The sequence below is a fragment of the Hibiscus syriacus genome, unplaced genomic scaffold, assembly GCF_006381635.1.
Source record: "Hibiscus syriacus cultivar Baekdansim isolate YM2019G1 unplaced genomic scaffold, ASM638163v2 tig00111582_pilon, whole genome shotgun sequence".
Classification (NCBI taxonomy): domain Eukaryota; kingdom Viridiplantae; phylum Streptophyta; class Magnoliopsida; order Malvales; family Malvaceae; genus Hibiscus; species Hibiscus syriacus.
Genome location: NW_024063126.1, coordinates 1,182,307 through 1,206,860, shown reverse-complemented (window position 1 = coordinate 1,206,860; position 24,554 = coordinate 1,182,307). Strand labels below are relative to the sequence as shown.

Sequence of the window (24,554 nt, the reverse complement as noted above, 5' to 3'; positions counted from 1 at the left end):
TATACGACTATGTTTAATGATCCAGCATATGGTTCATATGCATCTTATTTGGCTGGTGGTGCTTCTCCACAGACACCTCAATCTCCATCTGGATCACAGACATCGATGCCAATGTTTTCACAGTTCCCGGGGAGCGGTGGGATTGTTACTAGCACTCTTCCAGGGTCGTTATTTTATACAGGCCCTTCAGCCCCTTCAGCGTCATCTACACCAAATGAAGAAAATGTTGCTGATGATGATAGTGAAGATGAGGAGACTGAAGAACAAGTTCCACGAAGAAATCCTCCACGAAATAGACAACCACCGCCATGTGGAACTCATTCGAGAAGACGACATCAGTGATCCAGTTGTATTTAATGTTATTTAAATAGTTATATTTCAGAATTTTATGTAATTTGGTTATGTTATTTAAATGTTTCATGGTTGTTACATACATATTTTTAATGTTATTTTTTATTCACATTTAACATTAAATGTTTGATAAATGTTTTTAAAATACAAATTATATTATTCAAAATTTAAAATAAAAATAAAAATAATATTATTCGAAATTTAAATTTAAAATATAAATTATAGTATTCGAAATTTAACATTAATTTTCAACTTAATATTCCAATTGTATTCGAAATTAAAAGTTATATTCCAATTATAGTTCACAATACTTAAATTGAAATTAAATTTATCCATACATATGATTTTATCATTAACATATATATTAAAACGTATACATTAAAATCAACTTATGTTGAGTTAATCGATCGACGGAATCGGCCAAGAGGGGGGTGAATTGGCTATTAAAATTTCGGTGGAAGCTTTTGCAGAAAATTGAAAAGATTTGCACAGCGATTTAGAGTGGTTCGACTTTCTCAATCAAAGTCTACGTCCACTACCTTAGCTATCCACACTAAGGATTTTCCACAAATTCAATAATTTGCCTTTCTTTTGAGGACAAAGAGTAACCTTACAAACCCTCAAGAATTATACCCCAAATTCAGGGGTTTGAAAGATTATTTTGAAATTGTTTTAAGATTAAAACTTAATTTTACACTTAAGTAAGGATTAAAAATGATTTTTGAAATATTTGGAGTAATGTTTTGATATTCGAATAATTATATCGAATATACTTAGAAAATCATTTGGAAAATCTTAAAATTCATTTAACTTAATTTGTTATATCGAAATATCAAAATGTTTTCAACAACTTATGACTTCACATTTATTCATAAAAACATCTCGATGCTCATTCCATACAATTTCAATGTCACAATCAACTTATCACTTCACATTTATTCAATTTATCCATAACATTTTATCTAATTTATTCAAACTTCACATAGCGTTTTAATTTAAGTTATTCTTAACTTGCTGAAATTTCAAAAGAAGTTAAATTTTGGTTATAATTTACCTGATTTACTGATATATCTAGTGTCCCCGAGGGACATGAGTGACAAAATAGGGCAATGATAACATATTCTCTGACAAAATAATGGAAGGCGCGCCCCCGGGAACGCGCCTTCATGTGAATAGTGAAATAATAGGTACTGATATATCTAGTGTCCCCGAGGGACATGAGTGACATAATAGGGCAATGATAACATATTCTCTGACAAAATAATGGAAGGCGCCCCCCCGGGAACGCGCCTTCATGTGAATAGTGAAATAATAAGTACTGATATATCTAGTGTTCCCGAGGGACATGAGTGACATAATAGGGCAATGATAACATATTCTCTGACAAAATAATGGAAGGCGCGCCCCTAGGAACGCACCTTCATGTGAATAGTGAAATAATAGGTACTGATATATCTAGTGTCCCTGAGGGACATGAGTGACATAATAGGGCAATGATAACATATTCTCTGACAAAATAATGGAAGGCGCGCCCCCGAAAACGCGCCTTCGTGTGAATAGTGAAATAATAGCTATTGATATATCTAGTGTCCCCGAGGGACATGAGTGACATAATAGGGCAATGATAATATATTCTTGACAAAATAATGGAAGGCGCGCCCCCGGGAACGCGCCTTCATGTGAATAGTACTCTGATTATAGACACTATTATATGCAACATATTATAAACTTTCAAAACAAACTTCAGTTCACAAGCTTTCAAATTCTCAAATTCCCAAACTCTAAATTCTCAAATTCTCTGAAAATGAGTCGTCTTTCTGTTGTTGTTTTGTATGATGGAGAAATTAAGGAAGCTGAAGAGGGGGTTGTTTTTTAGTCAGATCATTATATCCCCTTAACCTTGAAGAGAAACATCACAATTGAGGAGTTAATCACAAAAATTTCGTTAAAGATTCGTGTAGCAGGCCAGAGAAGACTATCTTCACTTCAGTACAGATTTCCTACTGAACTTTTTTCGCTCACGTATACATCATTTCAGCTTTCAAACGATGATGATGTTTCTATGATGGTTGATGCTCATATGGGAGTTCACAATCTCTTATTGAAATGTATGCCACTTTTATTGAGGTTCGTGCAACTCGTGGTCTCTCATATTCATCTCACTTTGGCATTGCATATCAAACTGATCAAGTTGATAGCCCGACACAACTGATCTGTAATGATTTCACATCATTAATGATATTCCTCTCACGAGTATGCATTATTTCAGACCGAGGAGCCGGGATAAAAGCAGCAATGGACTCTTTGGGTACAATATATAGACCTCCACATGTTCAACATCGTTATTGTGTCCGTCATATTACTGCAAACTATTACAGAAAATACAAGAAGAACGATGAACGTCAGTTAGTCGTGCGTATGGGTATGTTATTTTTTCCCAATTTTTCTATCAATTTCTTATTACTTATTTATACTTCATATTAACTATTACATATTCCTAATGGCTTAGGTTACGAACTCTTACCTCAAAGGTTTGAGTCGATGCTACAAGAGCTGTTTGGAAAAAATAAGAAGGGGTACGAGTACATTATGGACATCAGCAAAGAAATGTGGACAAATGCATATGACGGGGGGTATCGCTATGGTCATATGACAACAAACTTGGCTGAAGAAATAAATTTAACCTTAAAGGGGGTGCGTCATTTACCAGTCACGGCGTTGGTTAAAATGACTTATTTTCGTTTGGGTCAACTCTTTGCAAAGCTCGGTGGACAAGCTCTTACTTGGATGCAAAACGGACATATTTACCACCCAAGACTAGTAGTTGATTTACAGAAAAAAGCGGTTGCATCAAATGGGATGTTAGTTACAAATTTTTCTCGCACCCGTGAATTATTTCGTGTAACCGAAATGCCACGTCCGCTGCAAGGGATTGGAGCTAACTCTTTCAGAGTTAATCTGCAAGAGAGGTGGTGCGATTGTGGTTTCTTTCAAGCACTCAAATATCCATGCTCTCATGTCATTGCTGCTTGCTCACATTCGCATTTGGACTACAAAAATTATGTTGATCCCGTATACCAACTTTCACAAGTATTCAAGGTATATGAATTTGAGTTTCCGCCCATAGGAAACGAAAGAGACCCAAATGAGATTCAAACTTGGCTTACAATTGTACCAGATCCATTGCTATTGAGGGACTCAGGTCGTCCAAAATCTACTAGAATACATTGTGATATGGATATTCGGGAAAAGTCAACAGAACAAAAACGATGTGGGCATTGTAGAAACATCGGGCACAATAGAAAAAAATGTCCAGCTCTGTTATCATCATATAACCGTTAACTCTTATGTAATTAATATTGTATTTAAATGAATGTTTTTGTTTCTAATAATTTAATGTTATTGCATTTATATAATTTGTCAATGTATGTACACCTAAATAATTTTTTTTAACTTTTAAATACATAAATATTTTTAATATATTTATTTAATATAATAAATAATATTAAACCTCAATAATTTTTTTAAAATATAATAATAATTCCACCTTCTAAGTAGAGAAAAATATTAAATTAAACAAATTAAAAGTTATTAAAAAATTTATGTATACGATGACACATTTCATGTTCTGATTGGAGGATTAAATTTATTAAATTAAATTTTCAATAAGACCAATTTCATAAAATATGTAAGTCTTGAAGATTAAATATGTAATTATACTAATTTATTAACTTATGCATCAATATTTTCGTTAAATATTGATATGAGATGACTAGATTGATAACATTTAAATAATTAATTGATAAAATTAATAGATTGATAATCAAAATCAAAAATAATAATATAACCATATGTGTAATATTATAATTTCATACATTTTTCCTATAACTACAATAAAGTCAAAACTGGTTTTCATATATTGTTATATCATATTAATGTAGATAATTCACTCCACCTTTAACACACATTAACAAAATACATTTGATAATTCTTACATTATAATCGAAACACTTTACATAATATATTATTAATTTATAATAATAATAAAAATAAAATATTTATTATTAAATAAAATACGTGGCAGTCGAGCTGGGGAAAGGCGCGTCCCCGGGGATGCGCCTTCCACACGTGGCATCCAACTCAGCGAAAACACTCAACAGAAAGGGTGTTACTTCGGGAAATATTAGTCAAACGGTGCCAGAAAAAACATATTAGAGAAAATTGGTGTCAATTATGTCAAATAACCAAATCTCCACCCTCCTAATTTATTCTCAGAGTAATTCGTACTCTCCTCCCTTATGTTTTAACCCTGTTGTTGATTTGCTCTGTGTTTTCTTCCCTTTCCCACTCCAGTGTATGTCCAAGCTATATTAAAATCGAATCTTTCCTTTCTTTTCTTAGAAAAGAAAATTCAAATTAATTTTCTCATCAATCAAACATATGCTTGACATTGAGAATATTGAGAATATTGGCTATGAGTACAAAAATTATTGGGAGACAAAATATTTCCTTGAAAACGAAGAATACAGGTACCTTCTTCTTTTTCCATGTCAATTCGCAGTACGAGTAAAATCCTTTTAGAAAGTGAAACGCCTTTGGCTAAGACATATAGTACACGAGAAAACAGTAGAGGATTGAATTTGAATTATTACGAATTACTAAAGAGTAAAGAGGTTTTAATTCTGTTTTGAATTGAAGCAGTTGGTGTTGAAAGCGTAGATGGGCTCACGATAATTTATAATACTCAAAAATTTTTATTTATACGAAACAAAATATGTTACAACGACACTCTCAATATTACAATACTGCAATACTAGCTGCTGCTAGTTTACAAACTCACCAATATATTTAAAGCTTTGCTAAGCTTCACAATATATCTCTCAAATCTCTTTATTTTTTCACTCCTCAATCGTATTTATGCTCACTCACTTTTTTATTCACGCTCACTACCTCACACCAACTAAAGGCTAAGCACACATATATATAGGTTGTATAACCGACTTATTTGAGGACCTCTGGATGCTTCTCAACTTCTCTCCTTAATTCTTGCTTGACATGTTGCCGTGTGAATTCAAACAATTAAAGAAAAATCTTTGCCGACATATGCATGTGTGGTTTAGTGTACTGCCAAGCATTTCCACTTTGTTTTGTTTACTTGTGAATCTATCTCCATTTGCCACGTTGAACTTCTACACAATTCCAAGAGTTTAACTTCTAACACTCCCCCTCAAACTCGACTTTCCATTCCAAGCTTTTCTTTGAGTCGATTGAATATATCTGCTCTCAATGGCTTTATGAAAATGTCTACTATTTGATCTTCAGTTCTACAGTAAATTAGCTCCACATTTTTTTCTTCACCTGCTCTCGTATAAAGTGATTTTTTTATCAATATGCTTGCTTCGGCTATGAGAGACTGGATTCTTGGCAAGAGAAATTGTAGACTTGTTGTCGACATAAATTTTAATCGGTTCTTCTTGTGCCAAATTTAGCTCGTTCAAAATATTCTTTAACCACATTGCTTGGCAAGTGCACGATGCTGCGGCTATGTATTCTGTTTCACATGTTGAAAGAGCTACCGTTTGTTGCTTCTTTGATGACCATAAAAATGCTGCAGAGCCGATATGAAAGAGATATCCAGTTGTGCTTTTTCGATCGTCTAAGTCTCCCCCATAATCACTATCAGAATAACCAACCAGCTTCGAATTTTCTGAATGCGTGTAGAATAAACCATGACCTGTTGTACCTTTGACATATCTGAGGATTCTTTTTGCTGCAATCCAATGATCTTGTTTTGGATTCTCCATGAATCTGCTTACCAATCCCACAGCATATGTTATGTCTGGTCGTATGATAGTTAGATACCTTAGACTTCCAACGATGCTTTTAAACAACGTCGGATTCACTTGCTCTCTTGTTGAATTCACACTTAATTTGATTCCTGGTTCTGCTGGAGTGGCTACCAGCTTGCAATCTTCCATTCTGAATTTTTTTAAAATTTCTTCTGCATACTTCTTTTGTGATATAAATATTCCTTCTTGCATTTGCTTCACTTCAACTCCAAGAAAGTATGACATTTCTCCAATATCTGTCATTTCAAATTCTTTAGTCATAGCTTTCTTAAAATCATTGAACATACCTGGATTATTTCCTGTGAAAATCATGTCGTCCACATATAAGCACACGATCATGATATCACCGTCTTCATTTTTCTTGGTGTATAAGGCATGCTCGTATGGACTCTTCATGAACCCATTTCTATGGAAATATTCATCAATTCTCGTGTTCCATGCTCTCGGGGCTTGCTTCAGACCATATAGAGCTTTCTTCAATCTGTAAACTTTGTCTTCATGTCCCTTTTTAATGTATCCAGGTGGTTGTTCAATATAAACTTCTTCTTCTAGGTAACCATTTAGAAATGCTGACTTCACATCCATCTGGTAAATTTTCCATCCTTTTTGTGTTGCGACTGCTGTGAGAAGTCTGATGGTCTCGATCCTTGCTACTGGAGAAAATACTTCATCATAGTCTATTCCTTGTCTTTGCTTATAGCCTTTGACAACTAGTCTCGCTTTGTGCTTCTCGACCTTTCCTTCTTTATTGGTCTTTGTCTTGTAAACCCATTTTACTCCAATTGGATTATGGCCTTCTGGTTGTCTTGTTAGCTCCCATGTATCATTTCTTTCTATTGATGCAATTTCTTCATCCATTGCATTCCTCCATTTATCATCTTCAACCGCTTCTTCGTATGTTATTGGATCACTGTTCACAAGCAAGCAGAAAAGTGAAACATTATTTAGTTCATAATCGTTGTACCTTTCTGGCATTCTTCTCTCTCATGTGGATCTTCGAAGTTCTGTGGGAGGTGCTTCAGGATCTTCTATTATGTTGCTAGCATCGCTGCTGCTACTTGACGGCAATGGTAGATTTTGTTGAGGACCTTGATCATCAGCTTGTTCATCTTGATTGATAAGATCGCCATCTTTAAAAAATAGTCCTTCAACTTTCTTTTCTTCTTTGCTCCATCTCCAATAGTCTGCTTCATCGAACTCAACATCTCTTGAAATTATTATCTTCTTGGTAAGAGGATTATATAATCTGTAAGCTTTGCTTCTTTCATCATAGCCAATGAAAATACATTTTTCTCCTCTGTCATCAAGCTTCTTTCTAGTCTGTTCTGGAACGTGGGCGTATGCGATGCATCCAAAAATCTTGAGGTGTCCAACTCCTGGTTTCTGTCCACTTCAAGCTTCGTTTGGCGTCATATACTTCACGCTTTTTGTTGGACATCGGTTCAATAGGTAAACTGCACATCGAACTGCTTCAGCCCAGAAATTTCTCGGTAGTTGCTTGCCTTTTATCATGCTTCTCGCCATGTCCAGGATTGTGCGATTCTTCCTTTCTGCAACTCCATTTTGTTGTGGCGTGTATCTGGCTATCAGCTGATGGATGATGCCATGCTCTTTGCAGAATTCTTCAAATAACTTTGATGTGTATTCGCCTCCTCTATCTGATCTGAGTATCTTCAAATATTGACCGCTTTGTTTTTCCGACATTGCTTTGAATTCTCTCAATTTTTCCAGCGCTTCTGACTTTTCTTTCAAGATATAAATCCAATATTTTCTACTAAAATCATCAATGAAAGTTAGGTAGTACCTGTTACCGCCAAGCGATGGTATGTCAAAAGGATCGGCTATATCTGTGTGTACTATCTCCAGTGGTCTTCGGGCACGCCAGGATCTACCAACTTCAAAGCTTTGTCTATGTTGTTTTCCTTTGATGCAAGCCTCACATAATTGATTTGGAGGGTTGATCTCTGGTAGTCCTTTCACCATGCTTGTTTTTGATAACAGCTTCAAACCAGAAAATCCAAGATGTCCATATCTTAGATGCCATAGCCATGAATCATCTTTGATCGCGGTCTTCATGCACGTGACTTCTCCCGACTCGATATCAATTGTAAAGAGACGATTTCGAGTCATATCAACTTGGGCTATCAATTCTCCTTCTTTATTTTTAATGGCAAGCGAGCGGTTTTTCATCTGCACTTCATATCCTTTTTCCAAGAGTTGACCAAGACTGATGATATTGCTTTTCAAAGCAGGTACATAATAAACATCTGAAATATATTTCTTTTCTCCATTTCTCTGAGTAATCATGACTTTGCCTTTTCCTTTTATTTCTGAGTGCGAGTCATCTCCGAATGTTACTCGTCCATGAACTGTTTCATCTAATTTCACAAACAGTTCCCTTTGACCACACATATGGTTGCTAGCACAATTATCAAGATACCAAATATTTTTCTTGAATTCCTCATTTCCTTTATAAGTGAGGAATACGTGAGATTTTTCAATTTTTTCTTCTTCAGCTGTTGCTACGTTATTTCTTTCTTCTTGTTTAGGAGCAGATCTACAGTCATAACTATAATGACCATACTTATTGCAATTATAACATTGTACCTGGAATTTACTTCCTTGTTGATATTTGCCCCTACCTCGGCCTCTGAATCCTCGTCCACGACCTGATGTTGGAATATTTTCACTCATTTGTTCGGGGCCATATGGTCGACCACCACGTCCACGAGTTCCTCGTCCTCCTCTGTATCTTCCACGATAACTGCCACGATTTCCTCGACCTCGTATGTAGCTGATGCTAGCTTCTCCTTCGTTGAAATTCATCTTGCTTTGTAGAGCTTGCTCCAAATTTTCAGAATCTTCATTTTGTTTCATTTTCTGCTCATGGGCTTGAAGTGAACCCACAAGCTCATCAATCGATATCTGAGATAAATCTTTTGATTCTTCGATTGCCACCACCACGTAATCGAATTTTCTTGTTAATGACCGCAAAATTTTTTCCATCACTCTAACATCATCGAGTGATTCACCATTTCTTTTCATTTTATTTACGACCGTTTTCACACGGCTAATATAATCATCGATGTTTTCTGTATTTTTCATTTTTAAAATCTCAAACTCAGCTCGGAGAGTTTGTAAGCGTACCTTCTTTGCTTTTTCGACACCTTGTAGAGATTTTTGCAAAATCTCCCACGCTTGTTTTGCAGTCTTTGCATCAGAAATTTTTTCAAAGGTAGATTCGTCTACTCCTTGAAAAATAAAGAACAATGCTTTTTTTTATCTTTTCTCCGGGATTCTTTCAATACCTTCTTTTCTTCATTGGCCAGGGCTGCTTCTGCTGCTGCATTTTCAGGCTCGGTGTAACCATCCTCGATGATATCCCAACAATCTTGGGACCCTAGTAACGCCTTCATTTGAATGCTCCAATTGCCATAATTTGTCTTTGTCAATCTCGGGATTTGAGGTTGAATCATGTTGGCCATCTTCTCCACCACGTTGAACTCGAACCAAGCTCTGAGGCCACTTGTTGGAAGCGTAGATGGGCTCACGATAATTTATAACACTCAGAAATTTTTATTTATACGAAACAAAATATGTTACAACGACACTCTCAATATTACAATACTGCAATACTAGTTGTTGCTAGTTTACAAACTCACCAATATATTTAAAGCTTTGCTAAGCTTCACAATATATCTCTCAAATCTCTTTATTTTTTCACTCCTCAATCGTATTTACGCTCACTCACTTTTTTATTCATGCTCACTACCTCACACCAACTAAAGGCTAAGCACACATATATATAGGTTGTATAACCGAATTATTTGAGGACCTCTGGATGCTTCTCAACTTCTCTCCTTAATTCTTGCTTGACATGTTGCCGTGTGAATTCAAACAATTAAAGAAAAATCTTTGCCGACATATGTATGTGTGGTTTAGTGTACTGCCAAGCATTTCCACTTTGTTTTGTTTACTTGTGAATCTATCTCCATTTGCCACGTTGAACTTCTACACAATTCTAAGAGTTTGACTTCTAACAGTTGGGTGATTGATGAGTTCTCCGGCTACTACGATTCAAGTTCTCCCGATGGAGCAGCCTCCTCCGTCGCGTCCAAGAACATCGTTTCCGAGAGAAACAGAAGGAAAAAGCTTAACGAAAGCCTCTTTGCTCTCAGGGCTGTTGTTCCAAATATCAGCAAAGTATGTCCATTGTTTTTAAACTTTTAGAGAAGAAAACAATCAAAGAAATCGGATCGATCCTTTGTTTGTTTGCTGTTTGATGAAATGTCTCGCAGATGGACAAGGCTTCAATTATCAAGGATGCCATTGATTATATCCAGGCACTACACGATCAGGAGAGCAGAATCCAGGCGGAGATCATGGAGTTGGAGTCTGGAAAACTGAAGAAAAATCCAGGGTTCGGGCATGACCAAGACCAACCGATGTTGAGATTCAAGAAGACCAAGCTCGACAACATTTTTTATTATGGAGGACCAACAGCTTCCCCTGTTGAAGTTCTTGAAGTACTCTATTAAACCTATAATTCCCCTATCTCATGCTCGCAATCGTTTTTCAAAAATGTTGGACTTACAATTAATTTTGGTTTTCGAAGCTGAAAGTCACACACATGGGAGAAAAGACAATGGTGGTGAGCATAACATGCAGCAAAAGGACAGACACGATGGTCAAATTGTGTGAGGTTTTTGAATCTTTGAAGCTCAAAATCATCACGTCAAACATCACTGCGGTCTCCGGTAGGCTGTTGAAAACCGTGTTCATTGAGGTAAGTAATTTCCCCTTTTTTCTTTTAACTTGTTCTGTTCCCTTTCAAGTTTCAAGTCGCATTTTGTGTTATTTTCTGCGTCGTGATACGCGACAACACCAGTAATACCTGCATATATTTATGACCTAAAACGGAAAAAAATCGAAATTTACTCTTCAAGCAACTTAGATCCGTGCATACAAATAAGAATAAGATAGGTCATTAAATTATATTAAAAATGATATTTTTAGTTATTAGAATTTTAAAAATTATAAAATACTTATTTAATATTTTCAATTATTATAAAATAATTATTAAATTTTATCAAACTATTACAAAATAAATCTTCAGCTTAACAAAAATTTATAAAACACAATAACTATTCTATAATAATTTGATAAGTTTAATATATAAACTTAAGAAGTTTTAGTAATTAAAAAAATCATTTCATCGTAGTTTAGTAACTATATGCATTCTTGCCAACGAGTGTTGGAATAAGTAGCAGGGACGGAGTCAGAATTAAAAATTGGCAGGGGCCGAAATATTAAGACTATTTAAGAAAAATATAAATACTTATCAAGTATTTAAACTCGAAATTCAGCATGATCAAGCGGTCTTAGTGATTAAGGGATTGTTGTTATCCTTGAGATCCCGAGTTCAAGCACGTATGTAAGGGTATGAGCGTTCATTGTCAAATAGTTGAAAGTCTTTGTACAAATATTATCTTGTATTTACCCTAAATTTTAAAAAAAAACTCAAAATACAACTTCTAATTTATCTAATATTTAAATTTATAATGACTTAAATTATTTAATAAATATTTAATAGGGATCGGGACTCCTACTTGATTAAATATTTAATAAATTTTTATATTTATAAAATTTAAATATTTATTTTTACTTGAACCAAAATACTATTAAACAAAAATTATATCGAATATATAAATTTTAATAGGGATCGGGACTCCTTGGGGCCTAAGGGAGCTACGTCCCTGATAAGTAGTAGGGATTAAAGAATTTGTGCTTGTAAGGCAAAGTTCGAATCCTACCACCGTCACTCTTGGTGGATAGCCGTAAATTCCTATGTTAGGTATGCCCTAGTCCTGAACTGGAGGAGCCACCCCTCCTCTAAACTTTTTGTAAAAAAATAAACTATATGCATCCTTTATCCAAAGAAAGATTATGGTAAATAGGGAGGTCTTGGTATAATTTTTGATAATTTATCAATTAATTCAAATAAAATATATCAAAAATCTATTGTAAGAATAATTTTCTCAGTCCATTTTATTTTATTCAAACACGGAATATTTATTAAAATTATAACATCTTATTTCACTAAATTCATTAGTAATTAGTTTAACTAATCAAATTTAATTCTAAATTTATTCTTAAACAATTAATTGGAAAATCAATCTTTAAAGAGTTTTACCTCATTTTAGAAGTTTGAGTACTAGATTCTAGATAAAATGATGTTAGATATTTGAAAAAAGAAAGAGCATTATTTATTGTTGGATGATGTAGTGACAAATAAATTATAGGAAATTGGTGGCGTACACTAGGGGTGTGTAAATCTGGGTATCCGGATTTTTGGGTATCCGATTTTCGAGTACCCGAAATTTTTAGGTCGGCGATTTCTCGGCCCGTGTCTCGACCCGGATATTATGAGTACCCGGTAGTCGGGTACCCGCTACCTAATTTTTTTATTTTTTATTTTTAAATTATTAATTTTAAAAAAATATATACAAATTTAAATGTTCGAAACTTTAAATTACATACTCTAATATCCGAACATAAAATTTAAAAGTTTGAAATACAAAATATAATAATTCATAATATAAATAATTCATTATATTTTATATAATTATATATAAAAAAATAAAAACTAACCGGGTACTCGGGTAACCGGATACCCGGAAAAACTAGATTTTGTGACCCGGGCCTGACCCGGGAAATGTCGGACCGAGTACCCGACCCGGCCGGATAATTTTTTTTAGAGAATTATCTGATTTTTTTAGTTCCGGGTCGACAAATCAGGTCAACCGGATCGGATAATTTTGTACACCCCTACACCACATAATAGAAGGGTATCAAATAAGAAAAAAGGCCAGATATGTGGGGCCACAAAGATTGAAACGGGAGATAAACTTTAATAAAGGGTTGATCCACTACCATATTTTATTGATTAATTTAATATATCTCAGAAACATGACAATATAAATAACTAATATATACAAAAATAAAAGAATGAAATATTGAAGTACACTACTAATCATATTTCAGATACAGAAAATATCATTTTTTTTAATTTTTTCTTGAAACTTACCATAAAACTTTGTTAATGCAATTTAACTAAACAAATACTTTAATTTAATCGATCTGAGTAGTTTAATCATTTAAAGGTTAGTGAAATCCAGAGTGTCCGAATAAAACTGGTTCCGACACAACTAAAGTGGGAACGGAAAAGAGAAAGTGAAAGTACCAATATCTCCCACTTTAAGGGTGTATTTGGTTGAGGAAATGTGAGATTCTCATGGGAATATAATCCACATTCCCCCGTTTAGTTGGTTGGGAATGTTATTCCCGATAATCTTACATTACTAATAGTGGATTTTTTTTGGGTATATTACCGAAAATGTCATTACCTCCCTTTCCTTAGGTATTGTTGGATTAACGCTGTTTTGGACTAAAATGCCCTTAATTTTTTTTCAAAAATATCATTATTCTGTCATTGAATAATAAAAATTCTACGAATGTTAAATTACAAATTTATCCTTAAACTATTTTAGATTTACAAAAAAATCTATAATTAAAATTTTATATGAAGTTTAAGGGTTAAAATAAAATTTTACCCTTTCATTAAACCTTTTTATATTTTCAATTTTATAAAAAAATTATATAAATTTTATGAATTTAAATTTTTTTAAAGAAAATATATAAATATTTTCCAACTTGTTAAAAAAACAAATATATAATAAGAACAATTTGGTCAAATATGCATCTAATAATCTTTTATTTCTTTAGCCAAACACGGTAATCTTACATTCCTGCTAAACCAACCAAACACAAAATACAACATTCCCAGTAATCCTATTCCCTGGTAATCTTTTATTCCCACTGATAATCTTACATTTCGTGAACCAAATGCACCTTAAAGGTACAACACAACAATACATCACCGATTGTGCTATTTTTTGGTATTTTTTAATTCAAGAGATATATAAACAATAGTAGAGAGAGAATATTTAATAAATTTTTGTGGGTTTTAAATTTGAAAATGATTAGAAAAACTAGTTTATATCTTAAAAAATATCATCTTATAAAAAAGTTGGTATACAACTATCTTCTGCTTATTTATTTTAATATAACATATAATTAATGCATTGTTAGGGTAGAAATTATATAGACTAATTGTGAATCACTTCATGACACTGTTGAAACCTTTAAAATAATATAATTATTGATGTTATCTATTATCTTACATTCGACACGAAAAGGGTGGTGATCATGAATAATAATAAAAATGAACATAATTTTTTGTATTAATGATACAAATTTAAAATTTACATTAAACATTTAGATATATAAAATAAAATTTAAATAAGTATAAAATTTAACTAATAAAAAAATTCAAAAAGATGAGACCACATTTAACCAACCCCTCATTCCATCGGACCGACGCAACTAATTATGTTTCCTGTTCATTGCATCTGTAATTTTCATCAAAAACTTTCAAAAGAAAACTCCAAAAATAACTTTAGAAACCACATGGAAACCTCACGCGTCAAATATATATATATATATATATATAAACATGCATTTAAAACGTGCAGGGTTTAATCTGTGTCATCTTTTCACATTTGCTTTTCATATATATATGGATATATTCGAATATGCTTTTTTTCATACTACGTAATAGTTCGTCACTGGTTTTTTCTGTATAATACGTAATAAAAACAGTTCATAATTTCCTTAATTTTCTGTATCTTTATAGTTTTCCGTGGGATGTGGTCCATGTGGAGGGCTTGCTTTGGTTTTATTAATAATTTCATTTGTTGTTTAGAAATATGCAATGAATCTATCAGATAAGAATTAAAGAGCGTGTCAAATATGTACTTTCTTTGCAAATTTCTCGCATGTTTTTCCTTTTAAATTTCCTTTTTGTTGAAGGGAATTAACACACAACGTGCCCAAAATAAACAAGATATTTCATTTTCAATAGATAATATTTTTTTATTCTATTTATATTTCTTAAAAAGGTTCATTTTAAAAATAAAATATAATTTTGAGCTTCATTACTGAATTATATAGTACTCCATTGTTTAATAGTCTCGTGGGTCGACATAAATGCAGGCGGATGAAAGGGAGAAGGATGAGCTAAAGGTACAGATTGAAACAGCCATTGCAGCTCTGAACGATCCACAGAGTCCGATGAGCATGTAACGATGAGTACATGTGCCCATTTTCGTAGAGTATTTAGTTTTCGGCAGTCATATGTTTTAGAGGTAAGTTTGGCGAGTCCATGTGTCCTTGTAAAAAAGTCTCTCCAATGCTCTGTGTTTGAAATTTCGATGGAATAATATTTCTCACTTCCCAAGAAAATCTCTTAACTAATATTAAAATTATACAAAAAAAAATCAGAAATCATTGCACTTAAAAAATATAATTTTTTTATTAATGTGACTTTTAAGCTCAAAAAATAAATTTAATATGACAATTTGATTAATGTTTTCTATAATTAACCGTTTACAGTATTGATATGATGTTTTATGGTGTTAATGTGATAGTCCATCTACTATGTTTGAGTTACTAATTTAACTCATTTGTCATATTATCCATCAAGTTATCAACTAATGTGGATTGTTACATCAACACGGTAGATCGTCACGTTAACATCGTAAACTATCACATCAAAACCGTAATAAAAAATAAAAAAAATATTAATCAAAGAACTACATTAAATTTTATTTTCTTAACTAAAGGATCATATTAAGAAAGAATAATACGACGCCACATTATTCTTTTTTTTTAAATTACCTATTACTTTTTGCCTTAAAATTATCGTAAGTATGTTATGGTAATATTTATCACGCTTCCAACAAAAGTTAATTAACCTTTTCATCCCTTTTAAACATTTACTTTTTTTTTCAAGTTATTCATAAACTTTATAAAGTCATAGTGGATTTAAATTTAAATAAAATCCATCTCACTTGATATATTTATTAAAACATATATCTTTTTATTAAAATTGGATGGAGAAAAATGTCGGCCCGTTTCAATCATTACACGATGCGATATCTTTAGTTGGGTACGCTGTTTGCCCTAAGGGCTAAACCTTAAACTATCTATCGTCCACGGATTTGATATATTCTCTTGCTATTGGTTCTTTCCGGCACGTCGGCGATGGAGTCTTAGCTAGCCAATTATGCTTTTTCCGACGTAGACGAACCCTAACAAATCACACACCCTCCGACGATAAAGGACCCCTCCGTCCCTCCACCCAAATCTTCTTCCCTTTTCTCCTCTCTTCCGCAGTCTTAAAAAACCTCAAATCCGCCCTAAATGTCGAAGACGACGGCGACGACGGTAGAGTAGCTTCTGGTATCCCCAAATTCCCAATTCCTGATACCAAGAACCCATCCAAGTTTTTTCTCTCATCTCCCCCAACCACAACAGCTACCCAATCCTCCAATCGCCAAGAGAATTGTTCAATTCAAGCCTCCCATAAACTCCAGTAGCCACGTCGACTCTGATGAAGACGACGATGACGAAGAGGAAGAAAGACGAAAGCTCAGAGAATCCGAAAACCAGTTAGTTCCCTATCGGCTACTTTGGGTGTTGCCCCCTCTTCGGGTTCAGGAAGAAGATCCATTATCGAAACCACCCGAGTCTCTACATCCACTTTTGAAGAAAAAAGCGAGGCAAGTGTTGATAGTAATGCACCCAGTTATTCGAATTATGATAGGAGTACTGATGCAAATGATGAGTTGAATATTGAACAAAATCCTGGAAACTATTATGTAAACTATGCTTCTGATTATAGCTACTGTTACATTTAGTATTTAGTTAAGCTTTTAAGGGTTGGTTATATTATTTGTTGAGTTAGTTTTCTTTGGTGGTTCTTGTATGATAATGGTTGTTTATAACTCTTATCAGTTTTACAATTCTTTGAGAAAATAATGAGAAAAATATTAAGCATTTCTTGGTTGTAATATGGTATCAGAAGTATTTTCTTTTAGCTTTCGTTTCTATCATCATATTTTTTCCTCTCATTCTCTTCTTTATTGATCTCACGTTCTTCAACATGGTTGAGATCAATGATCAATTTGATCATGGTAGCAATCCTTACCATATACACTAGTTGGGTAGTCCTGGCATGGTGTTAGTCACACAACAGCTCATTAATGACAACTAAAACAGTTGGAGAAGGTCCATGTTGATTACTTTATCGGTCAAGAACAAATTAGGGTTTGTGGATGGATCCATTCCTTCATCGAATCCTACTTCACACGATTTATTTAATGCATGGACGAGGGCTAACAATCTTGTTAACTCTTGGATCTTGAACTCTGTCTCAAAAGAAATCGCTGTCAGTCTTTTATATCATTCCACCGCTGCTGCGATTTGGAAGGATCTTGAAGATTAATTTAAGCCGACAATGGACCAAGAATTTTTCTTTGAGAAAGAAACTTGGTGAGTTGGTGCAAGGTTCCATGACAGCAAGTACCTACTATACCCAACTCAAAATTGTGGGATGAACTGGTGTCTGCTAAACCGGTTTGTACTTTCTTGCATTGTGGTTGTTGAGATGTTCGAAAGATACTAGATGAACAACAAAAAGAACTCACTATGCAGTTTTTAATGGGATTGAATGAATCTTATGCTCATGTGCAAGGTCAGATTTTGTTGTTGGATCCCTTGCTATCTATTACAAAGGTTTTCTCGATGGTTGTCCAAGAAGAAAGTCAGCGAAGTATTGCGTTGGCTAATTCGGTCGTTGAGCCAATGTTTGCTGTCAAAACCACAGTCACTTCAAGAAAATCTCATCCTCAGTGTAGCCATTGTAACATGATGGGGCACACTAAGGAAAAATGTACAATATGAGAATAATTAGGTCGATTTGTCAGCAACTACTATGTCGCCAGAGCCCTCGGGGATGGCTAAACTTGAGGTGAAAGTTAAGGGAAAGAGAGGGAGGAATGAGATACCAACAGAAATGGTTGAGCTGAAGAAAGATGAGCTTATGAAGAATTGGATGAGGAATGTATTTGGCAGCACAAAATCTGCTTTACAGAAATCTCTTTGCAGCTGTTTGTATAAATAAAACGAAAGAAAGTCAGAAATCTCTCATTGCTCAAATCCATTTCAGAAAAAAGATCATAATTGGTAATCAATAAATCTCTCATTTTTATTTCAAAAAAGAAGAAAGAAAGAAATCTCTCATTGCCTCTTCGTTCAAACTGAGCATGTATGTGAGAAATGAGAAATAACTTATTTTCCATACCCTGTTTGCAGAAACCGATGTTACAATTAGATTTTACTTCGTTTCTTCCTCCCATTCCCAATGGCGGAGTCTCCAGGCCTGGTTACCTTTTCGAATGATGAGGAAAGTCTCCAAGACATGAGTATACACAATTATGACCTCCAAGGATTTCCCAAATACATTGAAAAACTAGAAGAAAAAAAATGAACATACCCATACCACCCAAATCCAAACTCAAAAAGAAATATTTCATTAATACTATCAGTATAGACGAACATTTCAATCTTAGATAGAGATAAGTCATAAGAGGGTTGCTAAATATTACCATCTGGGATAAGCATTGGGGTCCTGACGATCAGCTAGGCCTACTAAGAATTGAGCTACCTGCAAAAATTAAATATAAATAAGAATGTTAACAAGGAAAGAACAAAAACAGAAAACAAATAAGTATAAGGAATGCAAAACTGACCTCTCCACCTCGAAGACCTGAGCCATAATATTCTCCTAAAAAAATAACAATCATTAAACTTGTACAAGAAAATGCAAATTTTACATGGAGAAAAAGGAAATAAAAACATAAAGATAAATATTTCATACCAATAACTAGATTACACAAGTCAGAACCAGCACGATTGTAATCAGGCTTCAATTTCAACCACTTCCAGTTCTATCACTTGGTTCCCACTTGGAAGTAAGATTTTTTATTACATTTTCTTCATTCCTAGGATGATAAGTATTACAACATGTCAGAATTTAAAAAATAATAATATAGATGGAGGAGATATCAATGGAGTTAGTAGGAACAAATAATAAACCAAATGCATATCCATAGCTATAAGAAAAAACTAAGCTACTATTTATTTAAAGTCATAATAAGCACATGCCCCAAACCTTTCAAAATAAGTTCAAATTTTGGAAAGGGACATTAAGCAATCATAAAAACCATAATATCAACATATACTGGTTTCTTCATGAAATCATTGTCTTCTCTTGCCGCCTTTTCCATTTGTTTCCAATTTTGACCAAACCTTAAACCAGGTGTGGGCCAGATTTTAACTGCTCATTTGGAAATACTCACACTTTGCTTCGTCTAACAAGTCACGTCCATCCGAAGGTAAACATAGGATACAAATGCCAGCTACCGTCTTCCCGTGAGGGTGTGGGGTTAAGAACGTTAGATAACCACGCTCTGTCTTCTAAAGTATTGGCGAATGACATATTTGTCAGCACAAAATATGTTTTACAGAAATCTCTTTGCAACTGTTTGTGTAAATAAAACCAAAGAAAGTCAAAGACCTCTCGTTGCTCAATTCCATTTTAAAAAAAGATCATAACTGGTAATCAAGAAATCTTTCATTCTTATTTAAAAAAGAAAAAAGAAAGAAAGGAATCTATCAATGCCTCTTCGTTCAAACTGAACATGTATATGAGAAATGAGAAATAACTTTTTTCCCATTCATTGTTCGTAGAAAACGACGTTCTGCTTCCTCCCATTCCAAATGACGGAGTCTTCAACGCAATTACCTTTCCGGATGATGAGGAAAGTCGTTACTTCTTATGTGGTTCTTGCGGCAACCATATCCTCAATGCCATCAAGAATGACTTCTTTTTCTGAGTATCATCTTTTTCTCTCTCTTTCTCTCGATACATATACATATATACAATCTGTGAGTGACTTCTTTTTTGACTTTAATTTTTAGATGCAATGGACTACACAAAATGGTAGGGACTTAGATGGAATTCTTTGCAACGCCAAAACACCATAAGATATATTTCCCGTCGAACAACTCGATCACCTTTTACTACATCTCATTACGTAATAAAAGACATTAATTAACTAAACTTTAATCTTCGTGCTTCATTGATATATAGTGTCAATCCGCGGTTCGGTTCTATAACTGTTTTGACTCACTATGGTCGACCAATGGTGGATGCCTATTCAAATTAAGATGGTTGTTTATACTTCTATTCTATCTATTTTCATTTGTGTATTTCCTACAATTTTTTTAATTATGTTGCTTAACAGTGTATAAGAAGCACTACCCACCTGCATTGAATGAAGTATGAAGATTGGAAAAGATTAGGAAAGGTGGGTCATTTCACAAGAGGCTTAACACTGCAGGAATAGTAACTGTTGAAGACTTTTTGCGACTTATTCTCAGGGATCAACAAAAGTTACGAAATGTAAGTTATGATTTTGGTTATAAAATCAAAAGACTATTATGTTATAGCTGCTTTCTGATTTTTCCATCTTCTCTGTGTTGATTTTGGGAAGTGGCATGTCAAATAAGATATGAGAAGCTCTTTTAGATCATGCAAAGACTTGTGTACTGAGTGGGAAGCTCTATGTTTATTATACTAATGATTCAAGAAACAATAGTGTTGTTTTCAATAATATCTACGATTTTCTGGCCTTATGTGGTTCTTGCGGCAACCACATCCTTGGCGTGAAGTTTGTAAGTTCTTTACTCTTTTTTATTTTTTACTTTGTGTTTATATATACTAAATAATTATCCTCATGTCTCTTATTATGTCTGCAACCGATGCTTTTGCAGGTAAGTGAAGAGATGGAAAGAACTTTAGCAAAATTAGCACCCCGTACGATTAATGGAAGGTAAATAATTAATGTCTGATCATATAAGGTTTAGTTATGTATTGTTCTTGCTTTGTGGTGTAGCATTGGTCAAGTAACTGCTTAATTTTGGATGAACAAGATTTATTAATGCACGGATATGAAATCCATACAATAAGCTGGGTTTTGCGATAACTTTTACTAGGTTTTTGGTTGGTTGATTGGTATTCTAGTTTTCTTGAATAAGCTCGATCCTTTTAAAAGAAGCCTAATGGGAATTAAGTGTAGTACCAGCCTTTCTTTAGCGTTAAAGTCAAGTATACAACATTTTTTTATGTAGAAAAACTTCTAATATTTTTTGTTTTCACGTCTTCCCTAAAACAACTTGATGGACCATATGGAAGGAGCTTACAGCTCCACTTCAGATCTAGGTTGTTCTTTCCTATTTTCACAGCAGGAAAGGTAGAAACTTTGTGTGTGTATATATATACATATAATATCTCTCTTAATCTCTTCAAAGTCTCTAAAATTCTATAAACCCTAATTTTTCAATCATCTTCCACTCTTTATCATCTTGTAAAATTTGAACAATTAATTATTCGATTGATGAATTCAGAATACACTTATCTAACAAACAACATCCAGGATACAAAAATTTGGGATGAACAAACAAAGACAAAAAGAACTCGAGGTCGAATATAAAATTTCAGATATTGATAAAAATAGAAAAGTTATCGGGATCATTGATTCCGACATAAATGTTAATCATGAATCATTTTTATGATAAGAATATTGTTGACAACAAATAGAAATGTGGCCATATAAAAGTTCTTTACGGGATGTAAAAATTTATTTCTTCATTCAAAATTAATTCATATATTTTTACTAGTTATAAAGAATTTTAAAAAAATTCTTTTAACCATCTAACTAAAATTACTTGTTATAAAAATAATTTATTGCAATTACTCTACTATATTAATATTTGTATTGTTTTACAATGCAGAAAAATGTTGGCATTGAAGAATTTTAACAAATCATTTGATTTGGTTGGTTCCGCTTTAACGGAGTCATGGAACTAATTGTGTATCAATTGATGTTGGTTCCCTTTTAAGTTTAGAGTGCTTTAAAGGTATCGATGGAATTTCAAAGGAAATCAATGGTGCTAATCCAAATGCACGAATTGGTCCATATAAAGTCTATGCAAGTGCATTGGACATACGTGGAGAACCATACATAGCTATAAATGATGACAAACTTCTGGCTGCAATTCTAGAAGCCATTGATGATATGGTTGATGTAATATATGTATCTATGGCAAGACCAATGAAGCATCATACAACTTACTTTGAAGAAAAGATGAATCTTGGAACTTTTTGTGCCATTAAAAAAAATATTGTGGTTGCTATTCAACTGGGAATTGGGGTGATAAAGAAGTAATAAGTTTTATACCACCCTGGGTAATTACAGTTTGCTCATATAAATCTGGATGTATATTTATAACAAATATTGAGTTAGGAAGTGGAGAAATATTGAAGGTAACCTTTATTTCATATCTTAAACATATAATACTAATTAAGTTTACTACTTACTTTTAATACATATTTTTTAAATATAGGGAATTGGTTCATTTATTACTGAAGATCAACAAAACCATGAACATGAAGTTATTTTGTGTTCCAAGTAAGTTAATTCTCATTCATAAGATTTTAATCTTTATATTTTAATAGATTAAAATACAAACATGATTATTGTCTTATAGTAGTTATAAAGAACAATTAAGGGAACAAGCATATATGCAAATAAATGTGATTGTTTGTCGTTACACGGAATGTCCACTGGCTGGTAATTTAACAGGAAAAGTAGTAGGGTTTTTCTTTTTGATCACACTCATGATGTTGATATTGAGTGTGCGTTCCAAATTCAAGAACTTTTTTTCTAGGTAAAGAAGATGGAAGGCTGATTGAGACTTACATCGAAACGTGTAAATCTGATCTTTTAAAAAAGAAAGAGTTATACTCATTTTTTTGCATGACAACAATACCTATGGAAGATAGGAATGAAAGAGATATTATTGCAATTGGGGTTGGACGAATAAACCCCTTACAAGCAATTCATCTCGGTTTAGTATATGACATAACTTGGGATGAATTTAGGAGGTACTTGTTAAGTCGTGAAACAAATAAAAGAATGTTATCTGAAATAGGGGAAATAGATTCGGGAGAAGAAATAACCGAAGATAAAAGACCACTCTTTAGCCGCCTGGATAGTATCCGATATAGCCCAGATCTTCCGATTAAAGACGAAATCGTTGCGGTTTTTCCAAAGCTTCCAGAGGAGGGTCCAGAAAAGATGCTTCCAACACCATCCTCGGAACTAGTGCCTGTAAAATTTACAAGATTAAGTTGCAACCAATCTAACACAGTAGGAGAGGAGAAGAAAGACGACTTAAGCTGGTGAGGAAGCAATTGATTCCAAATATGCCAGGCTTGGTAACAATCTCGGAGCACATGGAGTGTGGACTCTTCGACGGCCCCGCATCTCGGACAGCTTGGATTGTTGCTTATGCCCAGTCTGGTTTGCTCAACATTGGTCATTAACCGCCGGTGAAGAATAAGCCACAGCAACTGTTTGATCCTTTAGGGGCCGTTGAATCCCCACGTGAGGTCCCAAATTTTGTCGTTTAAAGATTGATCCTCCTGACGCAAGATGGCAGTCGCCGAATGAGTCGTACAACGGCCATTAGCTTGGTGGCGCCACAGAGGAAGGTCCTCCCCGAACTCATCACTCGGCCACGACATTCCACGGATCCATTGAATTAGATCCTCATCAAGGGTAAGTTTAAGCTTCTCAAAGTTCCAGCCTCTATTCTGGATTGTAAATGCATATACCGTGGCCTGGGGTGCTCGAATCTGGGACGGTGGAACCAGCTCAGCTAAGGGCCCGAGGCCGGGAATCCACGCGTCGAACCAAAAGCTCGTATTTATATTTTTTTAAAAATAATACCAAGTCTATTCTTTTCAAATAGAAATATCATTCTATATTAAAATTAATAAAAAATGGGAAAATTACTAAAATGAAACATTAAAAATACAACTTAAAATTTCTCTAATAAAAATTACTCCTATTCATATATTTACGAGTCCTACGTCGTCGTGGTTGTCGTCATGCCTCGAATTTCTTTGTACTAGAAATTCATCATCATCATTACCGTTAATTTGCCTCGATGATTATTCGACATTACCATGCACTGATGAGTTGTAAGGTATATTGTCGGAACCGTCTTTCGGTTGGACCCCAGAATTGGGCTTCGACTTGGATTAAATGCTTAGGAGTCGCCACCGACCACTTTAAAACAAATTTAGGTGGGTCGGATACCATCTTACCTGATTTGCGTTTTACCAGAAACGTGTAGGGCTCGAGAGTCGGTTACAGTCAACGAAGGATTAGCACCCTTGAACCGTCCTTTCGGTACCAATTAATTTTCTGGTTATCTTTGAATGCGAAAATTGAAAATTTAAATCGAAATTTAAAACATTCG

At 34.0% G+C, this 24,554-nt stretch overlaps 1 protein-coding gene and 1 pseudogene across 1 annotated transcript; both read left to right on the top strand.

The window, feature by feature from the left end:
* Positions 1-4,757: 4,757 nt before the first annotated feature.
* On the top strand, positions 4,758-11,166 carry LOC120165385 (transcription factor bHLH35-like). Its single transcript, XM_039174919.1, has 4 exons — positions 4,758-4,880; positions 10,244-10,403; positions 10,499-10,726; positions 10,816-11,166. The coding sequence occupies exons 1-4, from the start codon at positions 4,792-4,794 to the stop codon at positions 11,089-11,091; spliced, it is 753 nt and encodes a 250-aa protein (XP_039030850.1). The 5' UTR covers positions 4,758-4,791; the 3' UTR covers positions 11,092-11,166.
* Positions 11,167-16,364: 5,198 nt separating this feature from the next.
* On the top strand, positions 16,365-17,020 carry LOC120165213 (annotated as a pseudogene).
* The last annotated feature ends 7,534 nt before the right edge of the window (positions 17,021-24,554 follow it).

Bases quoted from the DNA above. Each gene is read 5' to 3' on its own strand.
- LOC120165385 (XM_039174919.1), top strand. From the start codon at position 4,792: ATGCTTGACATTGAGAATATTGAGAATATTGGCTATGAGTACAAAAAT. The intron at 10,404-10,498 runs GTATGTCCATTG...AATGTCTCGCAG, and splicing joins TTGTTCCAAATATCAGCAAA to ATGGACAAGGCTTCAATTAT. The intron at 10,727-10,815 runs GTACTCTATTAA...TGGTTTTCGAAG, and splicing joins CCCCTGTTGAAGTTCTTGAA to CTGAAAGTCACACACATGGG.